Source organism: Crassostrea angulata, chromosome 7 (genome assembly GCF_025612915.1).
Source record: "Crassostrea angulata isolate pt1a10 chromosome 7, ASM2561291v2, whole genome shotgun sequence".
Classification (NCBI taxonomy): domain Eukaryota; kingdom Metazoa; phylum Mollusca; class Bivalvia; order Ostreida; family Ostreidae; genus Magallana; species Magallana angulata.
Genome location: NC_069117.1, coordinates 56770743 through 56786960, shown reverse-complemented (window position 1 = coordinate 56786960; position 16218 = coordinate 56770743). Strand labels below are relative to the sequence as shown.

Sequence of the window (16218 nt, the reverse complement as noted above, 5' to 3'; positions counted from 1 at the left end):
GGGAGTGACTTTCTGTAATGCAAGAACGCAAATGCAAAAAATAAATATTGTATTTTGTTTTTGTGTTTATTGCTTTTGTTAAGTGCAAGTACAAAAGAATTGATGTTAGTATTCCAATGGTGTGAAAAAAGAACGTAAAATTCGATAATTTCGTCGCAACCAATTAACACGCCGAGGCAAAATGTACGTCAACACAGGTGAGATCTCAACAGCAATATATTTTGAACTGTTTAGAGATATGTGCCTTATATAGGGGTTGAAGGGACAGCAGTGGTGAGAAAGAAATATTAACGACCGATGTTAAGCTTTAAAGAGTAAACTTAAAAAAAAAATTAAAAATCGGAGACTGTGGAAGCTTTGTCTTGTTTCGGCGGAAAGATTCAACATTGTCTTCAAGGCATGCAGGACATGAAAACAAACATAACAAATGCAACACATGTACTGAATTCAAGAATTTATTTTGATAAAAACCATTTAAAGAGTTCTAAAACAAAACATTGATCAATATATCAAAAATTTAGGATATCTCTTTCTGGTAATTCTCAGCTAATGTATGTAAAACCTTTGCCTGGGCTTTACCAGTCTGTTGGACTAGATTTCTGAAGAATCCATCTTCTATCTGTAGAAGTTGATATGGTGTATCAAATTCAACAAGTTTTCCCTGGTTTAAAACCTGTAATAAGAAAGGAATAAAGAACTTCAGGTGAAAAAAATTGGAAATTATTTATATCCATACATACTGTTATTTATGTAATAAATTTATCTACATAAGAACATAGATAAAGTAGATGATAAATTTTGTACACTGCAAAGCTGACTTTTTTTAACAAGTGATTGTGTGGTGGTACACGTATTGGGATACTTACCATGACTCTACTGGAATCCATAATGGTATGAATCCTGTGGGCAACTGTTAGGACCGTACAATTCTTGAACCGACTTCTAATTGTTTCCTGGATCAACCTGTCAGTGCTGTCAAAATAAAACTTAGCTTCTGAGTATAACATCACACAACGACATATATACACATTCAGTCACCTTTGGCCTACATGGATCAACTGTACAATTCAGCATGCTTGACCTCTACAATTTCTTTCTTTCACCTAAATGAACTTATAGTTGACATTAGTTGACATTAAGATATGTGACCTACTTGTAACCCATATATTCTGTAATCCCTATTCCATATAATAACCTTCATGTGCTAAAAATTAATTACTTGACCTACATGTTACTCCTAATGAGTCAGATTGTGTGACATTCTTGTGTGTGTGACCTACCTGTGACCCTTATAGATTGTGACCTTCTTGTAACCTCTGTAGATTCTGAGGACTACTTGTGACCCCTACAGATCTAAATACCTATAGACTTAGTGACCTGCATGGACATCTGACCCTAACAGATCTAATTATCCCTACAAATTCTTCACTTTTAAAGTTTGTGTGATCTTTTTGCAAACCCTACATATTCTGTGACATTTGACCTGTTCATATTACTTACTTAAGACTCCTAAAAATTATGTGACCCCCACAAACTCCATGACCTACTTTGTGACCCCTCTTTACACTCCGTGACCTACTTGTGGTCCACATTGGCGGTGGCCTCGTCCAGCACCAGTATGTTGTTCTGTCGGAGGATGGCCCTGGCCAGACACACCAGCTGTCTCTGCCCCACACTCAGGTTCTGTCCGCTGTCAGACACCTCCATAAACAGTCCTTCTCTCTCACTCTGAACTTTCACCTTGAGCTGAACCTGTAATAGAATGCAATGTAGCTTAAACTTAATGCATCTGCAAACACTGATTTAATTACAAATTTAAATTAGTGCATGTAACACTTTAAATAATATATAACAATTAATAATTTGTTTTAAAAATATTGTAACACACATCTGTCAGCCTTACTGCCATGTTAGTACCTGTTCTAGTGCCATCCATAACTGGTTATCTGTGTATTCCTCAAAAGGATCCAAATTCTTCCTTAAAGTACCACTGAATAATATTGGATCCTGAAAACAAACAAAATTCAATTCAGTTCCCAGCATTCCATGGTTTAAATTTACAAAGTATTCTCAGTATTAGAAGGCAAAAGCTCTGGTCATTTGAATGGGATCGTGTACAAACAGTACACATATATGAAGACCTGATAAAAAGAAAACTAGACTGTTCAATGATCCAAAGTGTTAAACAATGCCAATGTAATATAACCCCAAACTGAGACTTGTTGATATTAATATACTGCAGTAGACAAACTTTTAATCGCAACGATATTATTTCGCGAATAACCTGTGATGAACCTGGTCGCGGCGACTAATTTTCGCGATCAAGCCTTATCTAAAACCATGTTTTTATAACACCCGGATGAAAAGGACCGGTTAACGGCGAGTAAAAATTGCACAGAGAGGCTCTCACGAGCCTTGCAATAAATTTTAACAGGCAAATTAAAGTTGGTTTACAGTAAAAAGAAAAGTTGAGGGAAATGAACTTCATGTGCTGGCATATAAAATGTTTGAATCAATTGTTTGCATTGGTGTGTGAGTTGTCAGGTTATTATGTCAGATATTTTATTTCTGATTTCGTATGAATGGTACATAACTAGTCCGGTTGGCCCTACCTGTGGAATGACAGAGATTTTATTTCTGAGTTCGTGGAGGCCAATTTTTAACACATTGACATCGTCGATATAAATCTCCCCTGTAGGCTCCGCTAACCTCAGTAATGCCGCAAGTAAAGAACTCTTCCCTGCTCCAGTCCTCCCCACAATCCCAATCTGAAAGGTAGACCCCGAGTTACCTTGTTGTCAAGACATGCTTCATTATGTCCTCAAAACCAATATAATGTCAAAAAAATGATGGCATTAATCAGATATATGTATGCTAACAGTATTTCTTGCTCATCACCTGTCTGCCTGTCTGCCCATATGTCTGCCTTATTGTCAGTCTTTCCTAAGGTGTCTTACCTTTTGATTCTAACTCGTGACTTACCTTCTCTTTGCTGTTGATAAGACAGGTTATATTGTGTAAGACTTGGTCAGTATCAGATGAGTACTGTAGTCCTACATTGACTAGTTTAATTTGCCCATTTTGAGGCCAAGAGGAAAGGGGCGGGGAATCAGAGACTTTGGGGGCCTCCTGTTCTAGCTTTGTGTAGGATATGATTCTTTCCACAGATGTCATCTACAATCAGAATCTTTTAAATGATTGAAAGAGGACTAAACAAATGACAAAATTTCTTCTCTAGAAATCAAAACTCTATTTGAAGTACAAGTACAAAAACATTAAAATTGATCATAAAAGGTTCCTACCTGCGTGTTAAGGTCAGCAGATATCCTCATCATGCTCTCAAAAGGGTCAGCCATTGTCAACAAATAGTTCAAAGCCATTCCAAACAGTCCCCCGGATAATCCAATCACTGAAGCAGACAATTACAGGTAAGTTTCATCTTGAGAAAATTGAAGCATTTTTATATACTATGTACAAAAATCATCATTCATTGTATGTTTCTGTTATCAATTCTAAAAATGAAGTGATCTAGGGCTGAGTTTCTCAAGAGGACTTACTGCTAATGGCCAGATTTATAAATGCTGATTCCTTAATATTCTTCGGCTACAAAATGCAGCCTAGGATAACATCTTTCTGAGACCACTACTTTCTATCTTACTAGCACCACTACTTGCTATGTTACTGGGGCAACTACCCACCATCTAACTGGGACCACTACTTACTATCCCTGAGAACCAATGACAACAGGATGACAAGGACAAAGTAGACATCCAGGAAGAAAAGAGAACGCAGACTGAACCAGCGGTTTGCGGACAGGAACAGGAAGAAGGCGCTGGTGTGTCGGTCCTGGAATCTGTCAAAATCCTGCAGGAACTTCCGACTCATCCCCAGGGCTCGGATTGACTGGAGTCCCACCAGAGTGTCAGAGATATGGGAGAAGATAGGACTCTGGGCTAATGAAAAAAAAAGGAGTTGAACAAAGTGTGAATGATAAAAACTCCATTTTTTTTTTAGAATTTTCAAAAGATGAATTAACCTGGGATGCATTTCAGTACATAGAAGTTAGTGTGCTTCCTCGGTTACATATCTAGATCAAATCGAATATGGTATGTATCTGCTATGATCTATAATGTAGCCCTTTACTTATAACACTCACTCATGGCCTCTAAGCGTTTCATATTTCTTGTAGTCGGTAACGAGAACCATCTTATTAAGTAAATCACTATCACTAAGGGAGTCAAGGGTAACAGCAAGAAAGGATTGATGATACAGGTTATACCAATTTGCATTGCCAAGCGAACGATTATCTAGATTAAAATACAAAATAAATTAACTGAGATGAACATAACAATAGACCCATGGACCTTAAAGTTCACATGAAAAACAGATGACACAAATTTTCACTACATCAGTTTATCTTTAAATTATGAAGTATAGAAATATATTGATTTGAATTTTGTGGCAATTCACTGATAATTCATAATGAGGACTGGTATGTTATAGCTTTTTCTAAGTCCCACGGCTTGAAACTTAAATTACAGTCAAGGATTGGTTTCTCATAATAATGAAATTTTATGTTTGATACATGTACTAGCAAAAACTATTATACATACCTCTAAAACGATGTTTGTTAATGTAGGTATGACAGAATCTATTAACCCCAAGTCTCTTGCAAATTTGTTCAATATTCGACCTGAAAGAAAACATAGCATGGCAGAGTCAAACATGAGCATCGAGGCTGAGAGACTGATTGAGAGACAGATGGTGGAAAATCTTTTTAAAGAAATCTTTATAATCCAACTCTGTCCAAAAGATAAAAGCTTATAAAAACCATTCATTTGACTTCTGGAGAAAATACAAGCATAAATTCCATATATATTTCCTTACCCACAGGGTTTGAATCAAAGAAATGAGTCTTGGCCCCCATCACCACTTGGAACATGTTGTTGTGAAGTCTCTTGCTGATGATGACTGACATTCTGAAGTACACCAGGCTGAAGAGGCTGATTCCCACCACAAAGACAGACATGGCCACCAGGTACTTCTGCATCAACGTGTCTCCCTGGGTGATCAGGGACCCCACAGGGGTAGAGTTGCTGGTCTGTAGAAGGGGTGTTATGCTGTACAATGTGTTTAATCCCAGTGTTTTGTTCAATGTATTAATCACTGGATATAGCGGATAGGATCCATTTTGTGCATTTAAGTTCAAAGAATCTGAGAGTTCAGCCCTGGAACCAAACGATTAAGGAATTACAGATGATTGTAAATGTGAAGTAAGATTATAACTAGGTGTGTAGTTTATACCTTTATATATTGACTGGCATAACTCACAACACCCACAGATATAGGAAAAGTCAAAGTTTACACATGCAGTCAATAAAAACATAGTTGCAAAAAGCTGGTTCACTTAACACATACCATTTAGCTAGATACCAGTCTCCATATCCATAAGCAGCCTGTAAATTTATAAATATTATTATCAAAGTACATTTATGTACTCACCCTAAGTAGTCAAAAATTGAGGCCATCAGATACCCAAAAATATTTTGTATAATTTGCTAAACAGTTTAAAAAAGTGATTCAAATCATTCTCATTCTTGCATTGTCCCAAACATTTTAATTTTCATATTTCTGTAAAATCCTAACTATTTTATAGTCTGCAGAAATTGAATATTGATATATTTTATAGTAAATATAATTCATTTATAGTGTTGTGTGATTAAATAGTATGTGCAAATGAACTACAGGAAACTTAGTGTATTTTCAGAAAAAGTTTCACATCATTAGAAGATCAAATATTTTGCATATCATGGATTCCATCTGCCCCCCCCCCCCCTATTCACACCCACACCCAGACTTGCAATCTTGTAAGCTACTCTCACTGACATAGGCTATCACGAGAAGGAACAAGGTCAGTGGTAGGTACAGCCATGGCCGACCAGAGAGGTAGTAGTCCTGGTAGACATTCCAACCAATGCCCCCGGTCTCCGCAAATTCACCGTCATCAACCACCTGAGTGTTCTATTGAAAAAAAATTCATCTTCAGCTAAATTGTCCTAGTTTTTTTTCTAGTTTCAAATACCATAAAAATATCAATATTTAATCAATCTAATCTATCTAGTTCCAGTTCAGTTTTATCCAAGGTCGGTTGCCATTCCCAGCTCAGAAACCTACCTTCTCCCGTTGTTCATTGACCAATTTTTCTTGTCTCTCGTCTTTTTCTTCTATGTCTTTGTCATGCTTGGTAAGGATGGAGGAAAATTCTGTCCCCTGTTTCACCAGTTCATCATACGTTCCAACACTAACTACTTTACCCTAAAACAACAAGTTTGTAACAATTCCCAGTCAAAGAAGAAAAGGGATTAAACTGACCAAAGCAAATACATTATTGACTACATAGATGGCTAAGAATAAGCATCATTGCTGCCTACAGCATTGGTCGGCTTAAGTGGAACAAACCTCGTTCAGAACAACTATTCTGTCAGCTGACCTTAGATACTGCAGCTGATGAGTCACCAAAATCCTGGTTTTTCCTTCCAAGAACTCACAAATACATCTGAATAAAAAGACATCAGCATTGTAGTCTCTCTTTCTCACGTTCTCATTCTCTCTCTCTCTCTCTCTCTCTCTCTCTCTCACAGACCTCTGGAACAGGTGACTTCCCACCTCTGTGTCCACTGCCCCCAGGGGATCATCCAGCAGGTACACATCTGCCTCCCTGTACACCGTCCTATAAATCAAAAAAGAATGAAGAGCATGGTCAGTTTATAAGTGTGATGCTGTACTCATCTTAAATGATAACTTGATTTCAACATGAACTTCGATTGAGTTTATACATGTATTAAAGTCAAGAAATTATTCATGCTTTGTTTTTGCACTATACATAGCTTAATTATGATTGAAAGATTAAAGATCACCGAAGAGAAAAAAATTAATTGACGGTTTGTTATTGTCATTTTTTCACTGGTTAAAGAAAATACTAAAAACTTTCACCTCTGATTTTTACCTTAGTATGTGAATTCTTTAAAATTGAGGGAGGCAACTTTTTTTTAATGAATTATCATTTTTCAAAGGTTTGTTAAAATGTAATTTTATGAATTCAATGAAATAAGAATGTTTCAAAATTTGTTGGGGGTTTTTATTCATGGTTGAGGGTTACCTAAGAAAGCCCCTACAGAAGGCAATACCTTGCGAGTGTGAGCCTGGTCTTCTGACCACCACTCAGCAACAAGCCTCGCTCCCCGACCAAGGTCTGGTCCCCCAATCTCATTAGCTCCAGGTCCTACAGAGAGTGTTCAGTCATGTACAATTAAAAGAATTCAATAATAACATTCACCAGATCTTTCAAAAGAGGGACTCAATCTGTTCTTAAAAAAATAGTATTGTACTTTCGTTATTTCATTATTTATGTTTTTAAAAAACCTTCATAATTATAACTCCAAGCCACACCCAAGTTTAGAGATCAGAGGGAGAATGTTAATAGCTGTTCACAACTGTGGTCATTAAAAAGATGACAACTGGAATACATGTCTGCTTCTGAAAGTTTCTGGTTAACTCAAGAGGTACTGAGCCTGGAATTACCTTGTTTAAAGCACAGGCATACAACACCTTGCGATATCTCTCTTGCTCCACATTCTCTCCAAACGTGACGTTGGCCTGAAATGTTCCGGACATGACCCACGGCGTCTGAGCCATGTATCCCAGCATGCCCTGCACACACACTTGTCCTGTCTCGGGTGGAAGCTCTTTAAGAAGGCTCAGCAGGAGAGATGTCTGTTGAGGAAAATATATATTTTAAAACTCTTTTGCAGTCTATACATATACGAACAACAAGTTACAAATGTATATATAAAAAAGAACTTTGATAAAAACCTTTCCAGAACCAACTGGTCCTACTACTGCCAGGAGTTCTCCCTGGAATAAAAAGTGGAATTCACATAAAATAATGAAATTTATTTAATTTAAAAGGATATGAATGTATTGTCAAAGAACAAAACCCATACTTTAAGATATCAGAGCTTTGTTACTGACACTTAACTCCTACCTTTTTTACTTTCAGGTCAATATTCTTCAAAGAAAATGCCTCATTCATCTTCTGAAATGAACAATATGGTAACCTTGACTTTTATCAATCTTTTAAATATTGAGATTCGCATAAATTTATTTAAGCTATGATAATTAAATTATATCATTAATGATTTTAATTCAGAAAAGAATATGCCATTAAAAAGCAAATATGTAAATAGTGTTTGAAAAGAGTATTTTGAAATCAATGATCTTTTGAATGTACTGAGTTCAGTTAACATTTTATAATTTCGAAAATAATTCTTAATTTTAAAATATTAAAATTGTATTAAAATATTCTGGTAAGTTCTAATTGCTATAAATAACCATTAATAAATTGTTAATTGATTATTTTTATCATGCAAACTTACCTGGTCCAGAAGTTTATCGGCTACACCCTCATTGTCCTGGGGGTGATGCCCAAGCCAGCTGGCTGTCATGTCCCTGATAGAGATAGACACACCCTCCTTCTCCATCGACTTGGTTGTCCCTTCAGACTCGGAAAAGACCTTCATATCCTCTACTGTGAGAAAAGACTGTAAGAAAAGTTACATATTTAGTAATGTTTCAGACTTGTTACAAACAATTACTTCAAATTTTTTTTCATTGATCTGCTTGGTGAGGAGGAAGCCATTTTCTGCCAAAACACTAAATAATACAGTACATATTTACAGTATTCTGATTTACTGACAGTTTACCTGTATTCTTTTGAGGGAAGATGCCAGTTGTTTGTTATCTTCCACCAGGTACATCATGAAGAGGAAGATGGTCAGTCGCAGACAGAAGACCCAGCCCAGGGTGCTGTAGATCCTCTGGGCGGACAGGGGAACCCCCGTATACCACGCTGTTCCAAACAGGGCCATGCTGATGACAACAGAGGCACTCTGGAACAATCCCATGTTGATGGACTTGGCAATATTGGCTTTCCATATCTCAGATACTTCCCACCTGAAATCAATGCTTAAAATAATCGAATTCTATAACTTCATCATGTCTAAAAATAAAGCAAAGATTTTAAACACTTTTGATATTTCAAAAATTCAATAAAGCCAAGCAGCATTTAAAACCTAGCAATGACAGATACCAGATACATGTATTCAATAAAACTAGCAATTACCCTCTGATGTTAAACACAATTTCACTGAAAGGTTTTTCCCAGCAATACATTTTAATAACTCTCATCCCAGCGATTATCTGATTCATCAAATGAATCCTTTTGTCTCCTGCAGCTCCTATCTGCATCCTTAACGAAAGTTAACTCATTATACATAATGTGATAAATAAAATAGACATATTAATTTAAAGTTACAGCAGATATGCTTAAAAGGAATTTACCTTTACAGTGAATTCGGTATTATTTCCCCTAATCTTTTCATTACGTATCAGATACATGTAAATTACATTTGTTACAATAATAAAATATCAAAACTATTCATACTCGGCACTTTTTTGTGTTTTTGTTTTACTGTAGATACTAAAAGAATATATTTCAATTTGTAAAATCCAGTAAATGTCTGCACCTCAATTTCCCATAAATCCATCCCAGCATGACCTGTAGGGGTATGAGAACTATGGTGACGGCTAGAGTAAGGAGGCTGACCAGACCTATCTGTTGGTACAACAAGTACAGGATAGCCACAATCTCCAGGGGACCCAGCCAACAAAAATGGAAGGTTTCAGTCGTCTGAGTTAAACAACCGGTAAACACTAAATTGAAACTTAAGTTTTTCTCAATAACAAAAAACAACATAAAATTTTTTTCAATACATTTACTTGGGGAAAATTTTCTTACATATCTAAACTTCTCTAAATCTGTTGACAAATGGTTGATAATTTTTCCTGATGTTGTGGAATGTTTTGACCAGCTGCTCATTTTGAGTATCTGGAAATGTCATTTTTAGATCATGTAATAAGCGTCAATATTTTGCATGGAGAAATTAGTTAGTTATGAATAAAAATAAAAACTAAAGCAATTCTAGATTCATTGGAACTATGATATGAATATGGAGTAGATTAAGGAAGCATATGAGCAATTTTGACTTGACTGTAATACACAAATTTGTAAAATTAATTACCAGTACTGTTTTGAAACAAACCAAAAAACTTGGTATTTTCTGTTTAAATAGATGATATATTACTACCACTTCGGTGTATTAATTACACGTGATAACTACAGTATAAATAGTCTACAATAGATATATTCCTTAATATAAAATGAGTTTGAACAAGGTTTGAACTAAACAATTAACATATCAAGTAAAAAAACAAAAAAATTAAGTTTTATGAAAATTACTGATAAAATCCTATATATTCTCTAACACAGTGTAGATTAAATAGTTATTCATCCATTTCTCCTAAAACCTTCTACTTTTTTAAGTTTGCACAGAAAACTTCACGTTGCATCAAAGTTACACAGAAACCATGATTCTAGTATGTAGCAATTCTCAATTTAAGCATTGATCAAACTATTGATACATGTTGACTTTGAAGTTCAAAATATATAGGGTAGTGTTGTTCTTGTCGGATTTTTATATTGTAAACGACAACAGAAGAATTAAAGCCTGGTCATGAGAAAAAGCATATTTACATACCTTTTTAGCTATTGATACAATTACCATCTATTCCATTGAATGCTTGTTCAATTTTCAATACAAAAAAAAACCAAAAATACTTTGTTTGAGTTTTATGTTTCTTGTATTTTATAGTTAACAATGCTTTCTGTTCCAATTTACACAGCATCCCACTTTCAGTCATGTCATCTATGCATTAATCTACATAATACATTCTATAATAATCTCTGGGATAAAAATTCTTTCCTCTTTTAAATTTGTGTTTCATCTAGGTTTCTTTGTTTTAATATTTGTATTGATACATTTTAACGAACATTTGTTCCTAGTATTTATAGAAATAACATGTAATTTGATTCCATATGCTTCCTTAACACCCTTGGTAAACAGTGAATTTTAAAGTTTGTTTTACCTTCCTATATATGAGGCTAGCCACAGCCACTTTCATTTTTAAAGCAATATGATCGCAATTGAAGAAATACTTGGGATTGACAATCAGCTGTAGAATGTGGCTGACTGCCACCACCGTCGCGTAGATGTACACCTCCGTTTGTGACAAGGTGGAGCCAGGCTGGAAGTAGGAGATAATCTGACCAATCAGGTAGGGTTGGGAAATCCTGATACCTTCCTACACAGACACAGGTGGAAAAAGATATTAATCGATGTGAACCAACCAAAACCACCCAAACAAGCTTTTATTTCTGAATCTGGTAAAAAGTACAAGGTATTCTTATTTGTCTTTTAGTTATAGCATGGTGATTCTCGGACAACCAATGTAATAAACTGAAAACCTACCAGGATTTATTTCATGATTTCAGAAATGTCTACTATAATTTCAATTTGTATCATAAATAAGCGACAATTTCACAGAAAATATACAAATGTCAATAGTTTTAACACTGCTGCTGCATAATTTACACAATGCTTACAGAGACGACAAGAAAGATGCCATTTATGCCCCACTCCCATTTGAACTCTGCAATCACTGCCCAGTACAAACTTGGCTTTTTCCCTTTATCTTCACATTTTTTCACATGGGCATTCCAGGATCTACAAGCATGTAACAGACGGAATAGAAAAAATTAAAATATTTGTAAAATTGCTATTATTCTACGTTTCTAAATCATCGGACTAACCAAAGATAAGATCTTATGACTATTGAATCAATTTACGTGTGTGCATGACTTTTCTTACTTTTCCATGCGATCCCCTAACAAGTCGGACTGGTCCTCTGGTAGGACATCGTACAGATGATCCTGTGTCAAAGGGTGGCGGAAACCATAATTGAACAGCGGAAAAGCCCACCTTTATCACCAAAGACAATAATTATCAATAAATATATCACCCACTTTAATCACAAAAACACTGTCAACAAAAATAGCAAATGCCTACATTACCAAAGACATTACAGAAAAAATTGTTTAGTATGAACACGGATATAGCTAAATCTCAGATATAACAAAGTTTTGTTGAGTCCCTGGCAAAATTTTCATTACACCCTAACGCGCATTACTTAATTTGTATGCACACACCGTTGCAATTATGAGATTTTATCTTTCAAAAAATAATGATTCAATACTTCAATGTTACAGCATACTCTTATTGTAATTCTATGAGTGTCCCATCACTGGATGTTATATTTGATTTGTTTAATTTTACACATTGTAAATTTCAATCTGTTAGCTACCATAAACTTAGTGCTAATTGCAAAACAGTCGGTCTATTTAAGTTTCAATTCTGTTTGAATTCATATCATAAAGTGCTTACAAAAAAGTGTATGTAACTTACCAGAATGTAATCTTAGAGAGCCAGTTTGCAGTACCGTAGGGACATGGTCCTCTCGGTTTGTTTTTCATTGTCACAGCTATAGTGTTTTTATTTTTTTTCACCTTCAAAATTTCTGGTCTTTAGGTGAGTAGCTCATCATTACATCCACCTAAGAAACAATGAATTAAATCAAATACACCTGAAAACAGTGTCCAGTCATATTTCTGAATTAGTATGATTACAACAGGTTAGAAAACTCTTCAAAGATAGCTCAGTGAAGGAGCACCAGAACTAAGTTACTATGGATCAACATTTCACTCTTTTCTGTTCACTCCTCCTTTCCTACTGCTGCTGATATGGCATGGCCGATGATACCTTGTTTTGGCAGTGTATACAATGCTGCTTAGTCCAATGATAACACTATGACAAGGTAAACCTACCTTTTGTATATAGAAAGGGGAGTATTCGATGGAGTGGAAGGGGGTTGGGGTGGGGAGAAAACAGTATTTAAAACTATTAATTATGGACCATGTATATTAGCCTAACACATATATTAGGCTAACTCGATATGAAGGGGTCCAAGTTTAATTTCTCTTTAAATATGATTCTTTTCAATAAACAATTACATTAAACAATTTCTTATAGTTCTCACTTCCGGTACATACTCTTTTTTTGTTCACATTCATACTGAACATTTCACAAAACAAGTGTACACGATTGGAACTTACACTTCCTCCATTAATATTCCTATCAGAACTGAACACTAAAAATATCACGCCAGTGAGATTTCTGAGAAATGATAAAATTCAAGCAACAAGTACATATGTTTTTATCGAATTAATTCATGTATATGTAGGTTATCATTTGTTTGTACGCTGGACTTTAACACCACTGATCTGACTGTTTAGTTGAACACGGTAAATAAATTTAACTTTCTGTTGTTCCAGATACAGTCAATGTGGGCGACAAGCATCATTAAAATAAGGGTATATAATTATGGACTTACCTGAGGATTTAGATAATCAAAGAGAGAAGACATGGACTCAACAACATGGTGTCTTTCAGAATCATACCGGAAAGCATGAGAGCAATGCTACCTTATCAATCAAGAATTCGGGGATGACTGGAGAGTATTTGACGATAAACTGAAATTTGATAAGAAAAATCTGTCTCACTGAGTCAACGTAAAAATGCAAAGCAGTAATAAAGGTAGAGTATGTGTTCCCAAGCTCTTGAGATTGACATTGTAGAAACAGCTTGTACTCTACTGACATCTATTTGTATGCACCGGAAAATAAATTTAAACAAAAAGGACTGGAAATATGTTGTTCTTAAAAGAAGTTTTTACATCTCTTAAGTCCATTAATTATCTTTGTTATCCTATCCATAATCATCTCCTATTTTGTGTTGCATCTTTAATAAGTAACATCAGCTGTCACGATACTCAGGTAAAAGTCTGACAACCAGTTTTTTTTTTTAATCCTGGTATGAAAAGGGAATAAAGGTTATGCAAGATTTTTTTTAATGATATTTGTAATCTTTTAGACTTTGGAGTTCTTAAAAACACATACAATCTATCTGACAGTTGTGTGATGCAATACAATAGCATTGTTACAGCTATTTCAAAATATTTGAAATCATTGTTAATAGATAGGTCTTCTTTCAAAAGACTTCCTAATCCATATGTACCTTTATTTTTTTAACCTCTCATATCTTCTGAAAAATGTTCAAAAATCTTTTATAATTAGCTCACCTGAGCCAAAGGCTCAAGTGAGCTTTTCTGATCATAATTTGTCCGTTGTCTGTCGTCGTTATCGTCGTCGTCGTCGTTGTCGTCGTCGTTGTTGTAAACTTTTCACATTTTCATCTTCTTCTCAAGAACCACTGGGCAGATTTCAACCAAATTTGGCACACAGGACCACTAGGTGAAGGGGATTCAAGTTTGTTCAAATGAAGTGCCACGCCTTTTTTGAAAGGGAGATAATTGAGAATTATTGAAATTTTGTTGGTATTTTTCAAAAATCTTCTTCTCAAAGACTATTCGGCCTGAAAAGCTTAAACTTGTGTGGAGGCACCATCAGGTAGTGTAGATTCCAGTTTGTTCAAATCATGATCCCCGGGGGTAGGGTGGGGCCACAATTGGGGGATCAAGTTTTACATAGGAATATATAGAGAACATCTTTAAAAATCTTCTTCTCAATAACTATTTGGCCAGAAAAGCTCAAATTAAAATGGAAGCATCCTCAGGTAGTGTTGATTCAAGTTTGTTCAAATCATAGTCCCCGGGGATAGGGTGAGGCCACAATGGGGGATGAATTTTTACTTAGGAATATATAGAGAAAATCTTTAAAAATCTTCTTTTTAAAGACTATTTGGCCAGAAAAGCTTAAACTTGTGTAGAGGCATCCTCTGGTAGTGTAAATTCAAGTTTGCAAAATCACAGTCCCTAGTGGTTGGGTGGGACCGTGGTGGCGGTTTAATTTTTTTCATAGGAATATATAGAGAAAATCCGTAAAAATATTCTGGGAAAGTTTTCGGTCCAAAACTCAGTACTTAGTGTGAAAGCACAGGTTATGCAGATTTAAGTTTGATGAAACCATGATTCCCTAGAGAAAAGTGGGGCCACGAAATGGGGGGGGGGTATATAGGAATAGAGAAAAATCTTCTTACAGGTACAACAACAAAAGAGGCTTGGTATTAAGGTGTGGTAATAAGAGGTGGATAAAAATTGGCAGATTTTCAATTTTTTAGCAAGATCTACTGTACTCAGTTGTCAAGATATTTTGATACTGTAATGCTAATTTGATCAGAATTAAGGAAATTGTTGCTCAGGTGAGCGATGTGGCCCCTGGGCCTCTTGTTTTTTGAATAAAAATGAGGCTATTCCAACCTCAATCAGTAAGTGGGAGGCAGAGCTTATGCCATATGGAGTAGACACAATATCGGTGCAAGATGTTTTTAAAATTTGTTATAAAACCACTAATGATTCTTCTGACCAGTGGTTACAATTTCGAATCTTGCATAGAATTGTTCCTGTTGGAAAATACCTTAAGAAAATTAACATTAAAACTTTTGATTGTTGTGGTTTTTGTTAAAAAATGTTGAAACAATAATACATGTTTTCATTGCTTGTGTTAAAGTAGAAACACTCTGGAGTGATTTAAGTCTTCATATAGACAGAAAGACCTATGAAAGAGTTGGTTTTAATGTTTCGAATGTTATACTTGTTGAGCTACCATTGTCAAACAATAACAGGGCTATAAACTTCATAATTCTATATGTTAAACAATATATTTTTATATCCTTAATGCAAAATAAAATGCCAAATGTTCTTGGATTACTCAGTCATATAAGAATAAAATACCATGTATAAAATATGCTGCTATCCAAAATCAAAAGCTGCGCAATTTTGAAAAATTGTGGCTTACATGGAAAAAACATTTTAGATTAGTTTATGATATTATGATTATTACTATTTGTATTATTATTTGTTATTTATTTTTTTGTTTTTTATTTTTTATTTTTTTTTTGGAAGCAAAGTAACCATTTACCACTAATATTGAAAAATGTATGTAAATTTACTTGTGTGTGAGTGAGTATGCATGTGTATAAAATTTATAAAAACTGAATTTATTAATGTCAACATTAGTATTAGTATGTATGGAACAAAAACAATAAATTATAAAAAAAGGAAAAAAAAGTCTGACAATTATTAGCTTCTGGTTTTATATTCTACACACCAACTAGAATTTCTAAATTCTTCTCCCACTTAATGAGTGCCTCAGTTTAATTTTTGTTTTCTTCAAAAACTAACTATCAA

At 34.9% G+C, this 16218-nt stretch overlaps 1 protein-coding gene across 1 annotated transcript; it reads right to left on the bottom strand.

Annotated features, from left to right (window-relative positions):
• Positions 1-441: 441 nt before the first annotated feature.
• On the bottom strand, positions 442-13885 carry LOC128191812 (ATP-binding cassette sub-family C member 4-like). Its single transcript, XM_052864118.1, has 30 exons — positions 13405-13885; positions 12420-12567; positions 11826-11936; positions 11561-11681; positions 11044-11259; positions 9857-9946; positions 9585-9748; positions 9182-9307; positions 8763-9012; positions 8436-8600; positions 8045-8095; positions 7873-7914; positions 7582-7773; positions 7188-7282; positions 6644-6730; positions 6460-6556; positions 6175-6315; positions 5887-6021; positions 5419-5456; positions 4888-5228; positions 4614-4693; positions 4157-4307; positions 3723-3953; positions 3303-3409; positions 2983-3174; positions 2613-2768; positions 1918-2007; positions 1580-1752; positions 867-972; positions 442-673 (listed from the first exon to the last, which is right to left on the bottom strand). Exons 2-30 carry the CDS (start codon positions 12485-12487, stop codon positions 518-520), a joined length of 3972 nt encoding a protein of 1323 aa, XP_052720078.1. The 5' UTR covers positions 12488-12567; positions 13405-13885; the 3' UTR covers positions 442-517.
• Positions 13886-16218: the final 2333 nt, after the last annotated feature.